Source organism: Lampris incognitus, chromosome 20 (assembly GCF_029633865.1).
Source record: "Lampris incognitus isolate fLamInc1 chromosome 20, fLamInc1.hap2, whole genome shotgun sequence".
NCBI lineage: Eukaryota > Metazoa > Chordata > Actinopteri > Lampriformes > Lampridae > Lampris > Lampris incognitus.
In genome coordinates, this window is record NC_079230.1 from 11,253,220 (window position 1) to 11,276,888 (window position 23,669).

The 23,669-nt window shown below is 46.5% G+C and overlaps 1 protein-coding gene across 1 annotated transcript; it reads right to left on the reverse strand.

The window, feature by feature from the left end:
• Positions 1 to 805: 805 nt before the first annotated feature.
• On the reverse strand, positions 806 to 21,836 carry serpinh2 (serine (or cysteine) peptidase inhibitor, clade H, member 2). The gene is made up of 5 exons (XM_056300510.1): positions 21,719 to 21,836; positions 18,172 to 18,818; positions 11,375 to 11,467; positions 10,590 to 10,822; positions 806 to 2,804 (listed from the first exon to the last, which is right to left on the reverse strand). The coding sequence occupies exons 1-5, from the start codon at positions 21,724 to 21,726 to the stop codon at positions 2,499 to 2,501; spliced, it is 1,287 nt and encodes a 428-aa protein (XP_056156485.1). The 5' UTR covers positions 21,727 to 21,836; the 3' UTR covers positions 806 to 2,498.
• Between the last annotated feature and the right edge of the window lie 1,833 nt (positions 21,837 to 23,669).

Below are 23,669 nucleotides of genomic sequence, written 5' to 3' on the forward strand. Positions count from 1 at the left end.
CACCCCCTTTGAAGAATCATATTTCATGACAACCTCTGGCATATAAATGCAAATACTGTGATGTGTACTGTTAAAACAAGCAGACATGCATGGCACACCTGCTCCTTTTGGAGTCGGATTATTTCTGGCTACGCGTTTGCGGTGGCTCGTTTGTCAAGTGTATTGAAATGAATAGAAAGTGAAGGTGAGTCAGCGGGGAGCCATTGCTGGAACGAGGAGGATTGATGTGCTCACTGCAGACGCCACCGCGCCCCATCATCAGCTCGTCTAAATGGAGCCCCTGGGTTTGTTCTGTGCCGAGTGTACCTGCGGTACAGTGCCCTTTACAACTCTCTGCTGCATTCAAGGCTGCTGCCGAGAGGTCATCGACTGCAGAAGGTTTATACACACACACATCTGCGTGCTCATGCACAAGCCAACAAACGCGTGCACATACTGTTGCCGAGCAGACCCACACAGGGGTCTAAATTAGGAACTGAGCAGTAATACCAGTGCCTTAGAGTAGGACACTTAAAGGCTGCTGTATCAGCCAGGCCAGGCTTGTCTCTAGGCACAGTATTACACACAACCCCAACAGCACCGATGTAGCATACATTTACACCGATGTAGCATACCTTCACACTTTTACCCCTGAAAACTACAGTACAGCCCTGCTACTTTCTGGATTTAGACCCATATACTCCTGGCGTCAACAAGAACTAATGTCAAGTAACCATCTGCGATTGTGTGTGAGCGTGCACGCCTATGCGTGTGTGCATGTAGGAGCAACAATACACTAAAGCACCCTTTGGAGTTTGACTGTAAAGTCTGGCGTTTTAATAAAACATCGCAGATGCAGAGACACTTATTCTTCTTTAAGATTAATGGCAAGGAGCGACTTTTTTCCCCCATTCTTTTTCATTTCTCAATAATTCATTTCTGGAAAAGAAACGGACAGATTTTCCTCTCTTGTTTCGTAGCCTTTGTGAAGTTTGTTCTGAAAGTTTGGGACCATGCTTGGCTGTGGAATGTTGTAGGCCCTCTGAGTCTGCCATTTGTTACCACTCAAAGTGCAATAACTGATGCTAGTTTGGAGCTCTAAATCTACTTCCATTCATCCCTGAGGCTCAACGCCAACCATTCCATCTCAGGGAAAGTAAAAAACAGACCTAAATCCTTGTCTAGGCCTATATCTATATATCTATCTATATCTGAGCTGTCAAGAAAGAATGAGTTACGGCGACCACTGATGCAACACCATAGCTTAACAGCAATCGTTTGACGGGTTTGTACAGTATGAAGCTCAGGTGATGATACTGATATACAGACGCAGATCACGAAAGAAGCTTAAGGATCTAGGAAATGTTCATTTTAATACAATATTCAAATGTTGTAAAAAAAGACACCAAAGCCCTTATCAAAAATATCAGACATGCACTCCTGTAGCCACAATTCTTGTTCATTCATTAATCGCTCCATCATGGCAGGTTATACAAAAATTTTGAAAAATTGCAGAGACTCGATACCGTTGTTGACTGTGGTAATAATCATAAAACGAGCCTTTACACTGAAGCTGAGCGGTTTGAGTCACGCTCAGGGTTTGGGCAGCCTAACGGTATCAGGGTGGAGGCCAGGGCCCTCATTGATCCCTGAAGGTATTAAGAGATTAAAAGGTTCCCTGTCCTCTCCGTGTTGTTGACAAGCGTTGTGAGTCATTACATCCATTAGCATTAAGCCGGCCCATCAATAAGCAGTCGGCTGATCCATCAGTCTCCCCTCGGACGCAGCCCAAGGGACCAGACACAGGCCCCTGGCAGCTCATCCACCCGGAGATGGGCTACCCGGGCACCCTTCATCTGCCCATCATCTAACACACACACACAAGTACATACACTCACACCTGTTCCACCACTTGTCTGATATGGAGAACTGCCTTGTCACTATGAACCACTGTTGGTTCAAGTTCCTTGTTGTTTCTCCTGTTCAGGTGTTGTCCATGCAGCCACTGCTGCCTGTCAGCATGCTGGTGTTTTTCAGTGCACTGCAGTTTGCCAGTTCATTTAGTGGCGAGTTATACACACACACACACACACACACACACACACACACACACACACACACACACACACACAAAGAGGGAGCAAGAGGGCTAGAAAGAGGCTTTGTGTGCTTGCCTCAATTCCAAGTCTCTCCGAGTTGGCAGTTTTTGATATTTCTGTCAACAATTAGGTTTTGAAGCGGAGATCCATTCCTGTAGGTGTCAGCAAGTGCTTGCGTGTGCGTGCTATAGTCAGGCACACCGATGTCAATGTTGGTACAACGGGGTGTCATTGTGTAACAGCTGGCTGTAGTCTGACGGCGTGCCACGGAGAATGACAATGTCTCTACTCACAAAATACTGTGTACTCTGCGATGGACGGCGCCAGAGAGAATAAGAAGGAGAGCAAATTCAGTGTCGGCTGTGAGAGAGGAAAAAGGATAGAGAGAGGGGACCGTTAATAGTCGTCCCCCCGTGGGTTTTAGAGTTCATCGTGCAGGGCCTCTCCCTCTGCGTGGTCCAGGGCCCCTATAAGCAGCAGGGCTCCAGTGGCGTTGTCCCTCACCAGGACGATGAAGGAGTGATCCGCGTAGAAAAGCTTGGGCTTCCCCAGCATCTCATCTCCCAGCTTGGCTGCTCCTTCGCCGGCCTCGGCGGCTAGCTCCAGGGAGGCCCAGTGGAGCACGCTGCCCAGATGGAGCTTCCCCCGGCTCTTGGAGGACACCCCGGAGAAATCGGCCGTCTTCTGATCCCACGCATCAGTCAGACCCAGTGCTGCAAGCTGTTTCTGTCAAGAGGGGGGGAAAAAGGCAACACAATATTTTGGAATTTAAAGGGTTTTTTTTCTTTTTTTTTTAAATGGAACAAAATGCCTCAAACCTACCGGCCTTAAACGTGGCCCTGCCCACAAGGGCCCATCTCCAGCAAATTAAGTTTTTCTTTTATTAATCCCCTTGAGGAAATTCAGACCCAATTAACCCATCCTAGCTGTGATCTGTGTAGCTAGGAGCAGTGGGCTGCCACCTTCATGCTGCGCCCAGGGACCAACTCCAGTTCTTTTCCCACTGCCTTGCTCAGGGGCACAGACAGGAGTATTAATATTAACCCTAACAAGCATGTTTCTTTTGATGGTGGGGAAACCGGAGTACCCGGAGAAAACTCCCCGCAGACACGGGGAGAACATGCAGACTCCACACAGAGGACGACCTGGGCTGACCCCCAAGGTTGGACAACCCCCAGGGTTCGAACCCAGGCCCTACTTGCTGTGAGGCGACAGTGCTAACCACTGGGCCACCATGCCGCCCTAGTAGCTCTGGATGAGCTTCTGTCAGGACGCCGATCAATTATGCAAGCAATACAATTCAAACAAAGCGCAAGAGAGGAAGCAGGTTTTAAAATTTCATTATGCTGTGACATTCGGAAACGTTGAAGGAGGCCACATGCAGCCATTTCCCCATGCTCCCTAAAATTATTAACAAACACAAATATACTCCCTAAGACAGTGAGTCAATAACTTGGACAAAAAAAAAGGCTTTCCCCCTGTGATATTTTGGTCTCCCTCCCAATTTGAGACGGGAAGGCGGATGACAGTTGCCCTTGTTGTGAAGCGGCGGTACAAAGCGGGCGACAGGGGGAGCGGAGACGGAAGGAGGAAACAGAGGATGAATAACTTAAGAGTGATGCCCCGTGACCTCAGCATTTTTTTTTTTTGCCTCTGATATGAATTCCACAGAAAGATGTCATGGTGACAGGTAGTTTATCCTGCCATGGCAGAGGGGCCACTCACAGTGACAGGCTTCTCCAGGGGCAGGCACACACACACACACACATACACACACACACACAGAATGCAGCCACGGCCGAGGGTAAGGAGGCAAACGACTGAAGGTCTTTTGTTCCTGCATTTGAAGCTTTTGTTGAATAATTTTGGTTTATTGGTATTGTTTAGCCATAAAATGGAGGAAACTCAACTGATAACTTAAAGAAGTCGGCGTGGTGTCTCATACCAGTCAGTATGTGGTAGGTCCTGTCGTGCTGATTTGGGCTTTGTTTTCTTTTCAAAACCACAAAGTCATGCCCAGCTGTAACTCAGTCTCCACGAAACGTTTTCTTTTCTAAGTAAAAGTTGATGGGGAACCAAAAAAGGGGAAATCGATAGATTAACTTATGTGCGCTGATGACCGCAACGACCCTGACATGAAGTGACAGACACAGCGTAAAGTTTGAGGTATTCCTCGTCTCCTTTTCCACTCATTTCATTATAGTCTACACACACACACACACACACACACACACACACATATACGCATGAGCCAAGTCCAGCTCTAATGCACTTCTATTGTCCTCATCCATTATTCTTCCACTCTTGCTCTCCCCTTCCACCCTCCAGCACTTCATCACTGTCTCCCTCTGCTGCTCTACCACTTCCCTGGCATCCCCATCCCTCATCCGCCATGCACCCCTCCATTTTATCCTCCTCTGTCTCACTTTCTCCATTCCTAACTCAGTCTTTTTCCTCCCCGCCTCATCCCTCTCCTTCACCAGGGTGCCACCCTGCCCCTGGTCTACATCGCCCCCCCCCCGGCCTCTCTATCTTCATTGCCAATCATTTCAAGGCTTTATTTCCCAGTTCCTTATCTACCCAGCACACAAAAATGGTCTAAAGCCGGGGTATTCATTGAATCTTTGAAGACTGATGTGTCATTGGCAAAAAGCAGCTGCCTCCCAACCCTCTCTCCTCTCTTTTGTGTTCTTTCTCCTTCATTCTCTCTCTCTCTCTCTCTCTCTCTCTCTCTTCTCCGATGGTAAAAAAAGATATCTTAGCCGGCATCTCGCTCCCTGTATGGCGGACCCCGAGCGGCGTGTTACCGGGACATTAACGTGGAAGCCTGCTGTGCAGTGGCTGCACTGTCGCCTGCCATTACAATCACATGTAACCACCAGCAGGTAACTGGGGACTCTCCCATTGTGTGGAGAATAAATGGAACAAACGTGCCTCACCCCCACACCTAGCTCTTCTCTTCTGCCTCCTCTGATCACAAGGAAAAAGCTCCGGGTTAATTTTTTAAAACGATCAAATGTTTAAAAATTCAGGGTCCCCTGTGCGTGGGGGGGAGGGGGGGGGACTTGCCTCTGGGAAGTGCTCTTTGGCTGCCCTTTCCATCCATGGCACCATATGAATATTAGATGGAACGCCATTGGTCCGACTACCGATGCCCCGACGCGGGACGCACAGCAATGCCGAGCCATTTGTCTGCGGGTGAGGGCAACAGGACCTGTCAGTTGGTGGCTCCCTCTGCGCGTTGTGAGAGAGCTCAACCCCCACCTCCGCCTGGCATGTCAACAACTCTCTGGCGTGTGGCGCTGTGCATGGCCTTTAATCATTCTGACTGAGCAGGCTAAGTAGCCTGTTGGAGGCAGCGGGGACGATGGGAGTTAAGATGGGGAGGAGAGAGATGGCTTTGGGAGAGCCTGGATGCGCCCTATTCTCCATCTCTGAGGAGTCGTCTCAGTGGTGGGTGTTTAATAAGACTGAGTGGCCTCAACGGGCACAACGGGGGAGAGTGAGAAGCAGCAAGGATGGGAAGAGAGGAGCGGAGAGATGAGATCACATGGGGGAGTTTGTATTGCTAAGTGGCGCTCTTTTCATCTCGGCTGCTGCTCGCGGCTTGCAGAACTACGGGAATTGCCCTGCAGAAACAAGGGGTAAATAAGTAAAAATCAACTTGGTTGGCATATTTGTCTTTCTCTCAATCCTTCTCTCTACTGACATGTATTACATCTCCTCTTAGCTCCTCTACACTACTGCCTCTGCCAAACCTTTCTTCTTCTTCTTTTTTTTTAAGAATTTGTTGAAGGCATGGCTGGCCATGTTTCCAGTAACATGAATCCTCACGGTAACAGCAGTCAACTTTAAATCATGAGATCTAAAAGAGTGAGGCTATCCACAAAATGGGCAAATGCTCTCTGAAACTGCCTCAAACAACTTGCCCCCGGGCCTTGTCCAGACACATGCAGGAGCTTGGAAGGCAACGTAGTACTGGGGTTATTGCAAGTCTACGTTTCAGCCTTTTAGAGGCAGATCTTTCAAAATGGCAGATTCCTCAGGCTTCGAAAGCTCTCCATTCGGTGGTTTATCAACAACACTTTTTTGACTGGTATCTCACTCTTATGGGCTTTCCTTCCCCCCTCAGTCAATACTCTACCCCTCACTCAGATTAATGCTAGCCAGCACATACGAACGCATCCTGTATTCCTCAAGGCCATTTAACCACATGAGAGAGAGCCAATGGGAGTGTTGGCCTTTATTGAAACATTTAAGCTATGGCTATGAAACACTTGTGATTAATTCATATGATGCAAGGCTATGGTGCTAGTGTTTAAAGAGCTCTCCCTCGACACTGTATACTGCAGAGTGTGCTCTCGTAAATATTTGATGGCCTTTTGACCTCATTAGCCATGATTGAGTGAGCTCTCCTGTGCCCACTCATATGTCTTAGTCATTGACTAAGAGATCCAGCCAGTATGGAGCTCAAGCCCAGCCATCAGAGTGTGTGTGTGTGTGTGTGTGTGTGTGTGTGTGTGTGTGTGTGTGTGTGTGTGTGTGTGTGGCCCATCAGTGCTGGATCAGCGGGAGAGAGCGATGAGGGTGTTTCAGACAGTGACCTCTAGGCCAGGCTCGTTAAGAAGGCTCTCTCTCTCTCTCTCGCCACAGATTGTGGCTTCTCCAACACAGTCTGACCTTCACCAGAGGAGAACGACAGGGGGGGGGGGGGGGTAGAATTCCGGGGCTAAATATAGTTTCTCTGTGATGCTTTCCACCTTGTCCCTAAGCGATCAACCCCCTCCTCCTTCACCTTTTTCTGCGCCCTCGTTCGCTGAATGTCATTCCTATTTAGGTCAGCAAAGCCAAGGCAGGGCAAGTGAGCGGCGGCACATGTGGGACCCACAGCCGGGAAATTAAGTCCCTCCAACTGATGAACAGAAAGAAGGGAAGCCGACAGAGGCGGAGACGGGGTTGGGGTGGGGTGGGGGGGGACGTTTGGTAAGAATATTCACATGACGTGACTCAGCCAAAGAAGCAGCACAGGACGGCGAGTGTTTGTGCATGCATATGGGCAAACACTGGCTCCCGACAGCCGTCGGACATTCGCAGCAGCAGCCGTGTGTGTTAGGATCCGACGACTACCCCCCCTACAATCGTCCCCATTTTGTCCAGATGTTCCCCTCCCTGTTTGAGGATCTGAGGCTGTCCCAACTTCTGAAAGACAGAGTGGTAAACAGTGTTAACGCGCTGTGATGAGCAATTATTTGCTCGGCCCAATTGGAAAAATGACCGTCAGAGGGGCACGGCAGGCTGTCACTGGCTGAAGGGGGTTGGCTAGACAGGGGAAATGAGAACAGAGTGGCGTGAGCATCTTGTTTCGGAGTTTTCGGGGGCCCTGCATAATGATCGCTTAAATTCACTTTCTCTTTTCTGGGAAGTAATGGAGGGAGACGACACGTGACAAGACAGAGAGACAATGACCAAAAAGAAAACAAAAAACATTTGCTCTCAGCTATGATTAGGCTCCACAAGAGGAGCAGTGCACAGCTACAACTGAGTCTTTTATTATGGGAAAAGTGTTTTGTTTTTGTCTTATGGGTTCTTCAACGGCAACGAGAGGATTTCAACTATGTATTCTGCTCCTTCCTCAGCCAAGTCACAGCCGTGTCAGAAAGAGTTGTTTCAAGCTTTAGTTCTAGATTACAGCCTCATCCCTGGAGTGTCCTTACAATGTTAATGTCAAAAGCCTGTTCTTCAGGGCATGGCTAGCTGAATAACATGGCAGTGTGAGTCTACCAAGATGTTTGTTAAACTAGAGGGAGGGCAAAGTGGATTTCATCAGTCCGTGATGAGGTTACAATGTACATCTAAAAAGGACATGCTAATAGGTTTCAGCCAGTGTACCCTGCCTCTGGGAAATGGGTTTTACTGGCATGCCCTCTGTATCTGTCATGTTGAACTAACCTCTCTCTTCTATCCGACAGTCTGCCCGGCCAAAAAGCATTTTCACTGACCTCTGCTATTCAAAACTGCTCTAACACCAACTGTGTCCATTTCTGAGTTGTCTCTGTCTGAGCTGCTAAATGGAGATGCTGAATATTTTACTTTGAATGTCTGATAGCAACTGACAAGAGAAAAACCTCCCATCTCCAGAATTTCTGTGACCAACCACTTATGTCAGTATAAAATTTTGAAACTGAAACCTTCCTCTCTTGTCTAGATTCACAATGAACTACGAAGACCAAACTCAACCAACCGACACTGTCGTCATACCTGAGATCCCCCGTGGTCCTGTGTCCCAGGGGAGATGTTTTCAGGACAGCCTCCCTGGTGTGGGGGCCCTGCGTAGATTTAGCCCGGCATCTACGCCCCTGCTTTGGGCCCCATGGGCTGGCCAAGTCCCTGCTCTTCCGCTACCCTAGAGGACTGTCCCATCTCCCAGTTAGCAGCCCAGACACAGTCTCTGTCTTGGCCAAAATGAATCACAACAACTCCCATGCACTCACATTAGCATCAGCTGCAACTTCCCAGGCCATGACACATGGTGATGGGGCAAACTTTGTGCTGCTCCTAGCCTCCTCTCTCTTAACCCATATCAGCACCCTTCTGGCTTTTGGGGTGACGGGGGCAGAGATCCAGGCAGGCTACAGACTGGGCCTTTGCAGGGCACTGGTGTTTCTGGAGGAGGGGGTCTGCGGGAGGCTTCAGGAGCCCAGAGAGGAACAACAGGTCAGGGCCGTCCTCAAGCCTTTCCTTGCCTGCTGGCAGCCAGGCTTTGATTCCCTGCTGGTAGATATTGTAGCCCACTGCTGTGTGAACAGCTGGAGACCTCTCACCTCAGGGGAGAGAGAAGGGGTGCTGGACAGCATGACATTTGACCCCACCTGTGTGAGAATCTGTATTGAGCTTGAGAGGGCAGCTAAGGCCACCACCTCAGAAACAAAGAAGAACAAAGAGGAAGACGGAGAGAAAAATCTGGGGGTCACAGGTGAAACGGGCAACAAGGAAGAAAAGGAAGGGGAAGAAAAGACAAGTGAAAAACCGGGTCAGATGGCAGACAGCAAATCGGCGGCACAACCAGGGAAAAAGACTGAGCGAGGAGGGGAGGCAGTGCAGCCAAGAGAGGAAAGGGACAAGAAGGGAGATGATAATGAAAGTCTTGAGAGGGACATAAAGGAAAACCAAGATAAGCAGAGTGAACGTGAGGAAGAGAAGGAGATGGAGGCCAATACAGCAAACCAAGACGGAAAAACTAGAGTGGAGGATGCAGAAATGAATGAGTCTAATGACTGGCTGGAGTTGTGCCTGGAGATGTGGGAAATGATGTCAAGTGAAACTCAACATAGCAGAGTGGTGTGGATGGAAGAAAATAATGGAGAGAGACTAAAAAGAGCGTTAAGACTGAATGTTTCACGTAGATATCTAATGCATTTCAAAATATATGGCAGTGTTAAAAAACTAACCCACCAATTCTCTACTGCATACCTGATGTACAAGAATATTGCCTCAGTCAACCAGGCATAACGAGACCAACCTGCAATTAAAACCTCCTCTTCAAGCTAGTGTGGTGATAGAGGAGCCCGCAGATGAAGACACCTGCTCCAAGGTGATTGTAATCCTCCAGAGCCAAGACCAATTCCTGCTGGATAGTGCCCAGGCAGCTATAGCTAACTCCCTGAGGTTGTATCATTCCCTCTTGATGGAACCCCGGTTAGTGCCTGGAACCGGGGCTGCAGAGGTGGCTGTGGCAGTAAAGCTGACTGAAGAAGGCTTGAGTCTAGTGGGGATGGAGCAGCTGGTGGTGCATGCCTTCTCCCAGGCTCTGCTGGAGCCAGCTAAAGTCCTGGGGGAGAATTCGGGAGTACCAGCTGACCTTGTGGTACTCCAGCACTATGTCTGTTGCTGGGAGAGGAGAAGAGAAGAGACCCTCAAACAGGACCGGAGCCAAAAAATTAGGCTCCCGTTGGGAAGTGACATGGGGATGGATCGAGGCATCGTAGATGGGCTGGGATGCAAAGCTAGTGCCATACAGAAAGCTACTGAAGCCACTCTGACCATCCTCACTGAGTTCCTGAACCAGACTGCAGAGGAGAAAAACCACGACCAAGTCTGCGACCCAAATGTATCAGTGATGTAACAGGTTAATCATAACTGTCAAGGTCACCAGCCAAAGAAAAAAATTTAAAAATGAAATTTTGACAAATAAAGTTTGCATATGACTATGAGGTCGGGTGTTGTGCTTTAGAGCAAAGTAGCACAGGAATGAATACATTTTTGATATGAAAGTTAATGGAGTCTGAGCTGAAGTACCCTCCACCCCAGTGCCAGCAGTCTTTGTGCCTGCCTCCATTAGTATAACTACTTACTTGCATCTTTCAACTTAGGTACTTTAATATATATGGTGCTTTCAAATACATATTTAACCACATCACCTTGGCAACAACAGTTTCATGGGTAAGACATATCTTGAGGTACACATCATCAACATAACACCAAAGGACACCAAAGAATAAGGTTTACATTTACCTGCAAACTGAGAGTGCTAGTGATGTTAGCCTTGGGCAGAGAGATGGCAATGCTCATATCTGTGGTTTTCTCCAACCAACTGGTGAGTATCTCCACAGTCAGCAGCTTGTCCAGCCGGGTCAGACTTTCTATATGGAAGGGCAGCAGGAGGACCATGCTGACCTTCCCTCCTGACAAACCGATCTCCAATACCTGCACCATGTTCTCCATGTCCTCATAGTGACGGTGCAAACCTGGAGGAGATGGAAAGAGATGACAAGAGAGAAGGAAAGGTGAAGTGAATTACGAATTATGAAACGGAGGCGGAGAAGAGAGGGGAGGATAGAAAAGGAGGAAAAATGGGAGTGCTAAATGAAGCCAGGGGTTTTTGGTCAGATACCTGTGCTGGTTAGAAAACAGCAACTCTCACAACAGTCTGTGGGGGATTTGATGAGAATCTAGGCTAAATTATATATTATAATAATAAAAGACAGTCCTACAACAAAGGACCATTGAACTAACCTAATTACGTAAAACAGCATATTATAGCATGCATTTTCTTCTAGCATTAAATCTCTTATTCTAGCCATGGGAAAGAGTCACACTCACTGCTTTGCCCTTATTCCAAGACAATATACACAAAATATGAAACCCTGATAAATAAAAGATCCGGTGCACAACCATGAATAATAAGAAAGCTTAAAGAGCATACACATGTCCAGGCCATTTCAGAGCTAGTTTCCTCGTTTCTGTCAGGAGAGACAGCAAAAGCAGACTTTTTTTTTCTTTTCTTTTTTTTACTTTACCTGCTTTGTGCATCATCTGCACCTTGGTGTATTTGGTGCCCAGGAACGTACGGCGATCCATGCTGTCCTCGCCAAACTCTCTCTCCCAGAGCCCTGGACAAGACAGCCAACCAAACACGGAGAGCGCAGTCAGTTTAAACACCAGACACTTGACCATACACACACTGGCTCTGAGGAAATAATGAAGGATTTAAATGTGAGAGGAGGAACACAAAGTTCAGCAATGCTTCATTCAGGGAACATTCACCTTGACTAACCCTGACACTGGCTTATGAAACACTGATGTATGCTGCCCATTGAGAGCCCTGCACTCTTAACCATGAGACCGTTCCATTGACTGAGCTTGGAGGGCTATAGAGCGTCAGTTATGAGGTCCTCAAGGCCATCGCTCTCCATTCACCGCTCACCCTATCCCACTTGGCCCTGCTAACCACCGCGCTGCTGTCAATTTCGGGGGCAGGAGAGTAGTGGATTTGCTCCGGTTGTAATAAACAGCTCCCCACAGGGCATCCCAGGAACTCCTGGCCCATTCAATAGCGCAGAGGACACCGCATGGAAAGGGGAGGTCAATCTGTGTAAAGAAATAGATAATTACTTGCACCTATATCCCTCGGGGGTGAATGACAACTGGCGCCTGTCATCCCAGAACCCGCCTCTCCTCCTTGAGTCCTTGCCAATCGCAGCGGCATTAGAATCTTCCATTCCAGACATGCAAGCACAAGTCAGACAGCCACTCCAGGTTTCTCCAAGCCGAGACTGAGAAACATGATTGCACCAGAATTCAAAAACAATAGCCACCGAGGGTTAGCTGAGGTAATGTCGGCATTGTTGAAATGACACTTGATGTACACGCTTCGCAGCAGAGCTGTGTGCGCGAGAATGAGTGAGTGTGTGTATGTAGGAGGTTCCATGTAGTAGGCACTTACCTGGCAAGCATTCAGATCTGACTTTAGCAATCTGTGTGTGTGGGGGTGGGGGGTGGGTTGTTATGTCTAGACATAGCAGGCCTGCTCCTGGCTCAGACTGTATTAACTTCTAATGTAAGTCAGCAGCACAATGGAGGGCCAGCCCTTCTTGAAACCTTAAGCCATTAATATCCATCAACAATAAACAATGAGACAAGTGCATGGCGATGAAACACGACTGCTCCCACACTCCCGGAGTCGTACTGTAAACATCCGGCAAGCACCAAACGGGAATCGATGAGACCCACCGCCTCCCTCTCCTCCCTCATCAACTTCTGATTACAAGTAGAGGTGGTATTTTCAGAGGTTAAACACACGGGGGCTTGCGTTTGTTCTCCTGTGCCTTAACCCCTCCCCCCTCTTCCCCCTTCATCCCATTTCCCCCGTGTCGTCACGTTATCCTGCGTCAAAGATTTTCTCTGCTGGAGTTTTTTTTTTTTTTTCCTATGACATTTTATTTTTCTTCTCCCCTTGCCAGCGTTTGTTTTGTCTAAAACAGGAACAAAGTCTGAATTAATTAACTCGTCTGTACTGGCGGTCCCAAGGTAGGCCTTTTTACACCCCTCTATACCGCATCTGTCAGTCTCCCTCACAGCAGGCCACCTTACTCTTTTTTCTTCTTCACTTTTTCTCGGCTCCTTTTCGTCCTCTTCGCTTCTCTCTCTCTCCTCGTCTTTTTCAGTCCCTTCTCCCCATCCCGAATGTCTTCATCTTCCTCCAAGAACTTCCCTCAGCTCTATTTGGTATCTCCTGCCATTTTCTTTTGCCGCTAATATCTCTCCGCTATGCCAGTTTTCCTGCACTAATTGCCCCCCCCCTTCCCACCATCTCTTTGAATCCCATGTTCAACACTGCAAGGGGGGGGGGGGCAGCACAGAGCCTTTTTTTAATTCTTCTCTTCAATAATTAACTAAAAAAGGGGACAGAAGTGAAACAAACAAACAAAAAACAAACAAAACAAAGAAAGAGGCAGATGCCTATTTCATGCCAAAAAGAATTTTCGGCCACATCTCGGGAAACATATCATCACACACCGAGAACTGCCTTGTAGGACCCCCCCCCCACAAATAAATAAATAAACAAACAAATAAATCAATGGAAATTTTTTAAAAATTACCATGAGTCAAAGGCAACAAGCAGGCGAGACAAACTTTTTGACCACTTTTTAAATTATGACTCAAAACTAACGGAATCCAATTTGCCGTAATCTAATTCCCATACTGCAATCTGCCGTATAATCTCATTTGTATATTTCCTTCGCAAAATTAATGAACTGACCAACGAGGGTTCAACAGAAGGGGGGGGAAAAACCCTCATTTTGTAATGAAGTCAAAACATCAAACAAAGAGAAATTAATTAAATTGCTTATCAATGTAAGCTACAGTCTGTCAGGGAAGGTTATTTTCCACAAGCAGTCTGTCTGACAGCAGCCTGGTCTCTCCTACGTAGGCAGCAGCACCTGATAGAGAGAATACCTGGAAGAAGAGGAGGAGGAGGAGGAGGAGGAGGAGGAGGAGGGGCAGATGAGAGCCGGATAATGGCATGAGCGGCGAGGACGTGGAGGGAGAAGGTGAGATGAAGATGGAGGCAGGCGAGAAACGAGAATGACAAAGGGGGAGATAGTCAGAGGAAAAGGGCAGAGGGAAGAGTGAGAGTGGAAGGTTGCAGTTAACACGTCATCTTTTCTGAGGACTGGGGGGGGGGTGGCTCAGCCTCCACGCCTACAGATCTGGGCTGCGCATCCACAGATAGCCTGGTGAAGTTTTCAAATCCCCAATCTTAAGTTAGCCACATAAATTTTAGATATATTCACTTTATATACACACACTCTAGTTGGACTTTGACTTGAACTAGGAAAAATACACTTTTTGAAATTTTTGTGACTCAATCAAAAAACTAGGTCGGATTTACTTCAAGACTGACAAACACTACCAATTCTTAACAGCCTCACAATAAACAAAATAATTGTATATATATATATATATATATATATATATATATACACTACCGTTCAAAAGTTTGGGATCACCCAAACAATTTCGTGTTTTCCATGAAAAGTCACACTTATTCACCACCATATGTTGTGAAATGAATAGAAAATAGAGTCAAGACATTGACAAGGTTAGAAATAATGATTTGTATTTGAAATAAGATTTTTTTACATCAAACTTTGCTTTCGTCAAAGAATCCTCCATTTGCAGCAATTACAGCATTGCAGACCTTTGGCATTCTAGCTGTTAATTTGTTGAGGTTATCTGGAGAAATTGCACCCCACGCTTCCAGAAGCAGCTCCCACAAGTTGGATTGGTTGGATGGGCACTTCTTTGAGCAGATTGAGTTTCTGGAGCATCACATTTGTGGGGTCAATTAAACGCTCAAAATGGCCAGAAAAAGAGAACTTTCATCTGAAACTCGACAGTCTATTCTTGTTCTTAGAAATGAAGGCTATTCCATGCGAGAAATTGCTAAGAAATTGAAGATTTCCTACACCGGTGTGTACTACTCCCTTCAGAGGACAGCACAAACAGGCTCTAACAGGTACTATTTAATGAAGATGCCAGTTGGGGACCTGTGAGGCGTCTGTTTCTCAAACTAGAGACTCTAATGTACTTATCTTCTTGCTCAGTTGTGCAACGCGGCCTCCCACTTTTTTTTCTACTCTGGTTAGAGCCTGTTTGTGCTGTCCTCTGAAGGGAGTAGTACACACCGGTGTAGGAAATCTTCAATTTCTTAGCAATTTCTCGCATGGAATAGCCTTCATTTCTAAGAACAAGAATAGACTGTCGAGTTTCAGATGAAAGTTCTCTTTTTCTGGCCATTTTGAGTGTTTAATTGACCCCACAAATGTGATGCTCCAGAAACTCAATCTGCTCAAAGAAGTGCCCATCCAACCAATCCAACTTGTGGGAGCTGCTTCTGGAAGCGTGGGGTGCAATTTCTCCAGATTACCTCAACAAATTAACAGCTAGAATGCCAAAGGTCTGCAATGCTGTAATTGCTGCAAATGGAGGATTCTTTGACGAAAGCAAAGTTTGATGTAAAAAAAATCTTATTTCAAATACAAATCATTATTTCTAACCTTGTCAATGTCTTGACTCTATTTTCTATTCATTTCACAACATATGGTGGTGAATAAGTGTGACTTTTCATGGAAAACACAAAATTGTTTGGGTGATCCCAAACTTTTGAACGGTAGTGTATGTAATAACTTTGTTAAAAGAAACACTCAACGGTATGGAAAGTGCTCAACAAATAAGGAGCAAAATAATCCAGTAAATCAAGTAAATTCGTTATGAGACAGTACAAGCCTGTTTCATGCTATAAGCAATCATCAGCTGTCAATCTGATGGATTTTATACATATATATATATATATATATATATATATATATATATATATAACCCAGTGATAAAAGTAATTATTTTGCTCCTTCTTTGTTGAGCACTTTTCCTACCATTTGAGTGTTTCATTTAACGAAGTTTATATATAAATATATACTATATATATAAAATACATCTTCTTCTTCTTTCGGCTTGTTCCCTGCTTCCCAGGGGTCACCACAGCGGATTTGATAGTTTCCATCAGTACCCCGTCAGGGCCCAGCACCGATGGCGGTCTTGTCAATCCACATAATGATTTGGCAAAATGTTACATCGGATGCCCTTCCTGACACAACCACTAACCTTACGGACGGGGGCACAGGTAAAGCGTTGGATACCATCCCAGTTTTCATGGCCTCGCGCCCATGCCTGTTGCCATATATATATATATATATATATATATATATATATATATATATATATATATATATATATATATATATAATACATAACTTTGTTAAAAGAAACACTCAATGGTAGGGAAAGTGCCAGACTATCAGCTTTTTTTGGTCAATCCATCAGTTTTGGAGTGAAAACTGTATGAAATTAATGCTTAATGCTTGGTGAGACCAGAGTCTTTCAACAGGAACACCGTCAAGAGGGCTTTCGTTAAAATTATGGGCTTTCCATCATTTCAAAAAAGCGAAAATAACTTGCATATGAGATCAGACAAAATCAAAATAAATCAAAGCTACTTTCCAACAGGGCAGGAGGTGACTGAAAGATAACCCGCGTAACATTTGATCATGAATAAATCATTGCCAAAGTCAATATAATGATTAATTTATTTACTCTGGATAAAATGAGCCCACCCCAGACAAAACTGCAAGCCTCATTGTATTGCTTTTCAACCAGACTGCCTCCGGATCTGCTGCCAAATCTCCCTGTAATCCATCGCACAGGAATTGCATCAACCAAAACAGGAAGATCCCCAGAACACGCCTGCAGGTGTATGTGAATGGCGCAGCGCTATTTAGCCAGCAAAGTAAAGCCCCGTATATCGTTTAAAAATGGCAGATGGTGGAAGAAATGTTCAAAAGAGGCCTGCACAACAATTACCCCCCAACAACCGTGCCACCTTCCTCAAAACGAAACGAAAAAGACGCTGTTGTCTCAAGGTGAAGGCAAAGAGAGAGACAGGTGATACAGCCCACAACATTTCAACGCTGTGCAAATATTCTGGTTTTTTTTTTTTGGGAAGTTCTGCAGTATATTTTAACAATACCTCCGCGGTAAACATATTAGGTGTGTTTGCTGACATGTTCTTTCTCACCGGGTAAACAAATGCACAAGGAGATGGTGGCGATGTCTATTCTGTGACAGGGCGCCGGTGAAATGGGGGTTTTCTCGAAACGGCTTAATTTTGAGAAACAATCCCGCTTGTCTCAAAAGGGGTCGCCAGGATTTACTAAAACGCAGAACTGCAGTTTAACTTTAAGTCCTCCCTTGACAAAATAAGAGTAAACATTTTCATGTGGAATAATAATAAAAAAAAAAAGAACTGAATTCTTCGGATTTTTCTTAAGGTGAACGCGGACCTTTGGAACGGCATTCCAGCAACAGATTGAGGAGTCTAACAGAAATAGAGCCTCATCAGCTGCAGCCCCTCTCACAAATAGCTGATCTGAGCCAAGTCGTGTCCAAGACTTGGAGCGCTTCGAGCACAGATGTTAGGCATGACACTGGGGGAGAGAGTCTGGACACTTGTTACTCAATTATTTAAGATGACACATCACCCCCCAGTGGAAGATGAATAAGCTCTCAGTGACAGACCACGGAATCATCCTTTATCTGCTGTGTCCACCAGCTGGGGTCTCTCTCTCACACACACACACACACATACACCCACGCACACACACATGTTCATGGCACGCAGGTGGGCATGCTGGCGCACACATTTTAGTGAGGGAGCTGGTGCAGAGGCAGTAAGTGCTTTTTGAACACTGACAGAGGCACATGTGCATGCACCTGCGCTTATATTAATCACAATTAACAGCCAAACCCAGCTAATTAACTTAATTTTGGACCCCCCCCCCCCCCGGCTCACCGATCCATGGATTGTTCTGTCCATCAGAGAGCCGTCTCAGCATTCCAAGAAACCACAATTAGAGAGCCAGTCTGGTTCAACAATATTCCATTCAGCCCGGATGCGATGCTGAAGCTAACTGTCCAGCCAACCGCGGACATCATTTGTGGCTGAACACGGCGACATGGTGTATTCAACCAGACTTGTTGGCTACAGGGTTGTCTCATAGTTGGTCACAGGCTTCTCTCACTGGTGAGTTCCCTAATAACTATCAAGCTAGCATCACTGCATTAAAAGAGACTTTCCCATATCCAACAAAGCTAATGTTTTTCCAGCCTTTCTGACCACACACATTAAGGAAAAATGTCTTTATAATCCTGTAAGCAAATATACTCTAAATGTGTACTGTATGTTGTTTCTCCTCACCTTTAAAGTTCAGGGCATTCGCCAATAACAGGGCGCCAGCGTTTGCCTTGATCTCTGCCCCGAGAGGAGCACCGTCTAACCCACCCAAGCCAGCCTTGGCCCAGGCATGGAGCTGCTCCAGGTCAGCCTTAGAGTCTCCCTTCCCCAGCGGCTGGTGCTGCAGCCCAAAACGGGCTTGGCTCTCCTTCACAAAGGCCAGATCAATGGATGGGGCCTGCTTGGAGAAGAGAGATGACGAACTATGCAGGCGGAAACTTGTGCCGTTGGCCTCTGCAAGACTCCTCAGAGCCTGGGATAAAATTTCTCCAGCCTGGGGCCCTGCCTTGGGAGGAGAGGGGGTCTTGAGTAGGTCCAGGAGCTGGCTGGAGGTGGTACCCCTAGAACCTCCAGACAACGCCCCCAGGGAGGAGGCCAACAGCAAGGGGGAGAAGAGGGTGTTCTGGGAGCCGGCCCTGGTAGAGCGGAGAACCTGATACAGACGCAGACCCAGGGCCCAGCTAGGGTCACTGAGGGGTGATGGTGGGCGGGGTGGCGCACTGGCAGGCGCGGCAGGGGTCTCTTTAACTGAGTCAGTGGTGCTCCCAAGTACAAGGAGAGCTGCTAGAAAGGCAAGGAGGCAGACGAAGTGTCGACGCAACATGGCAGATCTGGAGGAAAGGGTGGAGAACAGGGGTATGAGAAAATATTGACAGACTTGAGTACTGCAATGCTATATTTCCTCATATTGTCTCGATTTTCAAAAACAATGCATTGATCATTGAGATTACACTCAAAGAAACACAGCAGTGGCATGACTTGTTTACATCTTTGACCACTAGGTGACATATGCAGAATTGTAACAGGGCCGCACAGAACTACAATGACAGCAGGCGTTGCCAGCAAAACACTAGCTACAGCTCTAAATTCTTTATGCATATAGAGGTGTATTATTTATGACATTTTTCTAAAAGTTTGACAACAAATTGCAATATAGTGCAATGTTTGCAGCATATATATATATATATATATATATATATATATATATATATATATATATATATATATATATATATATATATATATATGGTGTCTACCCGCCTGCCGCCCAATGACTGCTGGGATAGGCTCCAGCATCCCTGCCGTGACCCTGTGAGCAGGATATATGGTTTGGATAATGGATTTGATTTTTTTTTTTTTAGATACCTTATTGGTCCCCGTAGGGAAATTACGTTCTGCATTTAACCCATCCAAGCTGTGTGGCTAGGAGCAGTGGGCAGCTGCCGTGCAGCACCCGGGGACCAACTGCAGTTCGTCTCGCCAAGCCTCGGTCAAGGGCACAGACAGGAGTATTAACCCTAACATGCATGTCTTTTTGATGGTGGGGGAAACCGGAGCACCCGGAGAAAACCCACCGCAGACACAGGGAGAACATGCAAACTCCACACAGAGGACGACCTGGGATGACCCCCCACGGTTGGAGAACCCCGGGGTTCGAACCCAGGACCTTCTTGCTGTGAGACGACAGAGCTAACCACTGCACCACCGTGTTGCCAATATATATATAAATATATATATATATATGCATGTGTGTGTGTGTGTGGATATATATATATATAAGTGCATAAGATATATAAGATATATATATAATGCAAGATATATAAGTGCATGAAGTGAAATGGCAAATGAAGTGTTCCTGATTCCCTGATATAGGTCAGATGAATCGGCCATACTAAATTGTCCCTAGGTGTGAAGGTGTCGGCCCTGTGATGGCCTGGCGGCCTGTTCAGGGTGTCTCCCCACCTGCCGCCCAATGACTGCTGAGATAGGCTCCAGCATCCCGCGAAAGGATAAGCGGTTTGGATAATGGATGGATGGCTATATATATATATATATATATATATATATATATATAACTTTGTTAAAAGAAACACTCAACGGTAGGGATAGTGCTCAACAAATAAGGAGCAAAATAATCCAGTTATTCAAGTAAATTCTGAGAAAGTACAAGCCTGTTTCATGCTATGAGCAATAAGGTTATAGTTTAGTTTATAATAAAGTTTCATGCTATAAGGATTGCTTACAGCATGAAACAGGCTTGTACTGTCTCATAGAGAATTTACTTGAATAACTGGATTATATATAGATATATATATGTAGATATATATATAAAGATAGATGTAGGAAAAAAAACTTTAATACATAGCAGTACAAGCTTGTTTCGTGCGTCGCACACTCATCAGCTGCCAATGTTTCCTACATCTATCTTAATATTCCGCTCCTCATTTGTTGAGCACTTTTATCAACACCATTGACGATTTCCGGGGAAAAAAAACTCCACTATATATATATATATATATATATATATATATAGTGTTTTTTTCCGAAACCGTCAATGGTGTTGAGTGCTCGACTAATGAGGAGCGGAATATCAACACGGATACAGGAAAAGAGATTTTAAGGCATAGCAGTACAGGCCTGTTTCATGCATCTCGTACTTTTTCGTGCGTTAGCAGCTGATGAGTGCGAGACGCGCGAAACAGGCCTGTACTGCTATGCCTTAAAATCTCTTTTCCTGTATCTGTGTAGATATGTGTGTGTGTGTGTGTGTGTGTGTGTTGTGTGTGTGTTGTGTGTCCACAGGATGTTGCAATGAAACCGTCAATGTAGAAAAAAGATGAAAAAATATATAGCGGTCCCCCCCCCCCCGGAAACCGTCAATGGGTATATCACAATACACTGAATCTCGACACTCTTATTGTGATAAACTGTATTGTCAAATTCTTTCCTCTACACAGTCCTAGTGGAGGGAGAGAGAGAGAGAGAGAGAGAGGATAGGATGTAATTCAAGTTCACATGTATTGTCCTGTGTATTCAAATACAATGAAATTCTTGTGCGCTGGGTCTCTCTACCTCAACACATGGCACACAAGGACAAAGGACACAAGGCCATGCCACCCCCCCCCCCCCAAAAAAGAATCAATTGTGTGTGGGAGGAGTGCACACGCCTACTCTCTCTCTCTCTCTCTCTCTCTCTCTCTCTCTATTCTTCTCTTCCCCAGCCAGTCCCATATACTGTCAATGAACACAGTGAAGACCACCTCCCAGTAAGGCACCGGCTCACACCGCTGCCGTGAGGTGATGTGCGTTACAGTGAGGAAAACCCCAGCTGAGGACGCCCAGTCCCGCAGATGAAACGTCTCGTTTGTCCAAGGGTTTTTATTTCACCACTTGTCAACATGTTTACCGTCTCACCCGCTGCGCCAAACCAGAGCATAACAATTAAGTCTGATGAAGTTTCAAAAAGGGGCTTTTTTTCTTTCGTTGTCTAGATCTAAGCGAAAGAATGAAAACGGAGAAGTGGGTTGTTTTCTCTTCTGTCTTTCCAACGCGCGCGCACGCACACACGCGCGCGCACAATAAATCCGTCTCGCTGATTCGCCGAGCCGATGACAGGATGGCGCGCAACGTCTGTTTTGCGCGCAATTATAATACGTGAAGGCCGTAACAAAGACGGAGAAGAAGAAGAAGAAGAAGAAGAAGAAGAAGAAGGAGGTTTATTCAGTTTTACCGTTTCATTAATTCGAGTTCACTCCGCTCCTCCGCCGGCGTCCTTGGGGTTTCTTTTACAGTCGGGGGGGGGGGGGCAGTAACTGCGCACAGACGTGGCAGCGGAAAGAGGAAGTCCCCTCCCCACCCCCCTCCTCCTCCTCCTCCTCCTCCTCCTCCCCGGTTCGGCTCCCGGCTTTCCAGAAACTTCGACCACTTGTGGACGAGGCCGAGCGTCTGCTGGACGTGGGAACGTACGTTTCCCTGTAGGGGCGTTGGGAAAACCGGGAAATATGTTCACGTTGCTTGTTTTCCCCTCAACAGATTAAAAGACGCGGAAATCAAAAGTGGGAGGATAAATTATGTGTATTTAAATTAAAAAAAATGTTTTAAAAAAAATCCCACGTTTTGGACTGAACAAAGTGGGGTGTGGGGGGTGTAATTCCACAGGCGGCCAAACGGGGTCGCTAACGGTCTTCTCAGCGCCTCGGCTGGCTGACCCCTGTGTGAGCTCCTGTCTGTGGAGTGTCACAGAACAGAAAGGAGAACAGACCCGTCCGCATGTCCTCCTTCTGTGTTCTCCCGTTGTTGTTGTTTTCCGTTTATTTTATTTTTTTTCACCCCTTCTCTTCTCGCCCCGTCCCATATTCACTCCGCTCTCTCCCTCCGGCAGAACAAGAAATGTAGGCCAGAGTAACTTGTGGACACACGGGCCGCCGGACAAGGTAAGGATTACAGTCCAAATTGAAGGATGGAGAATGGTCATATAGGGGGCTCTGATCGATAAATGCAGAGATAGACTAAGAAGGCTGGAGCGGGATCAGAGAGGGATATGGGGGAAGATAACTGCCTGAGACCACCAATGCTCGGCAATCAGGCCGAACATGACAGCTTGTAGACCTAACCAATTATTTACCCCAACCAAATCAATAGAGCTCTCTCGGTGAGATAACCATCAGCAGCACTATCTGGGACACACTCACACCAGAGAGCACAGACACACACAGACCACTGCTGCCCCCTCTCCCTCTCTCTCTCTCTCTCTCTCTCTCTCTCTCTCTCTCTCTCTCTCTCTCTCTCTCTCTCTCTCTCTCTCTCTCTCTCTCTCTCTCTCTCTCTCTCCAGTACTTATCAGTTTCCTGAAAATAAACTGCGTATTATTCAGTCGTCGATGGTCCACACAGAGACACATAGGACATGTAAAAACAGCGCGTCAACGCCTGCAGCCTGCGTTAAATCACATTACAGAGCGACAGATGAAAACATACGAACACACAGACACCCGCTAATTATAAGGAAGGGGGAGGGGGGCCCATCCACCCCGGCGAGCCCGGAGAAGCAGGCGGTGGTGTCGTTAGCGATGACGGGTGGAATCTGTGCAATCCGAGAGGTCCTGAGCCTCACCAGGGGAGCGGGCGCTCCGGGGGAAGTCGGTGTCGTGCATAATGAGCACCGACGCGCATTTAAAGTGCAGGTGATCTGGAAGAACAAAGACTTGCACGTGTCCCCTGGGACAACGGGGCGAGAGCCTGACACGGCTCTCGGGCCGGTGGTCTGAGCATCCGTCGGCGGGGGGGGGGGGGGCAGCCTTGCATGTCATCACCGTCAGTCAGAGACCATTCCCACTGCAGGCTTTTGGACTGTTTTGCTTCTCGCAAAGTATCTGACATGTTTGTCTGGTAGTCTTGCAGGCCTCGAACTCACTCACAACCTGACGTTTAAAAGTCTCGCCTTAACTTGCGCCATCTGAGCAGATCTGGGACGGGGGCGGTTGCAACCCTTCCAAAAATGTCTTGTGAGGTAGTACATCCAAAACTATACGCCGGTGTAAGATGTTAAGGATTTTGAAGTCATTTTCTACTAACATTATAATCCTCATTAGTAAGAAAATTAGCAATATATAAATTTTTTTTGCACCCCTTCCACTATTCTCTCTTCTCCCTCATATTCTACCACTTAGTATTGCCCACGAG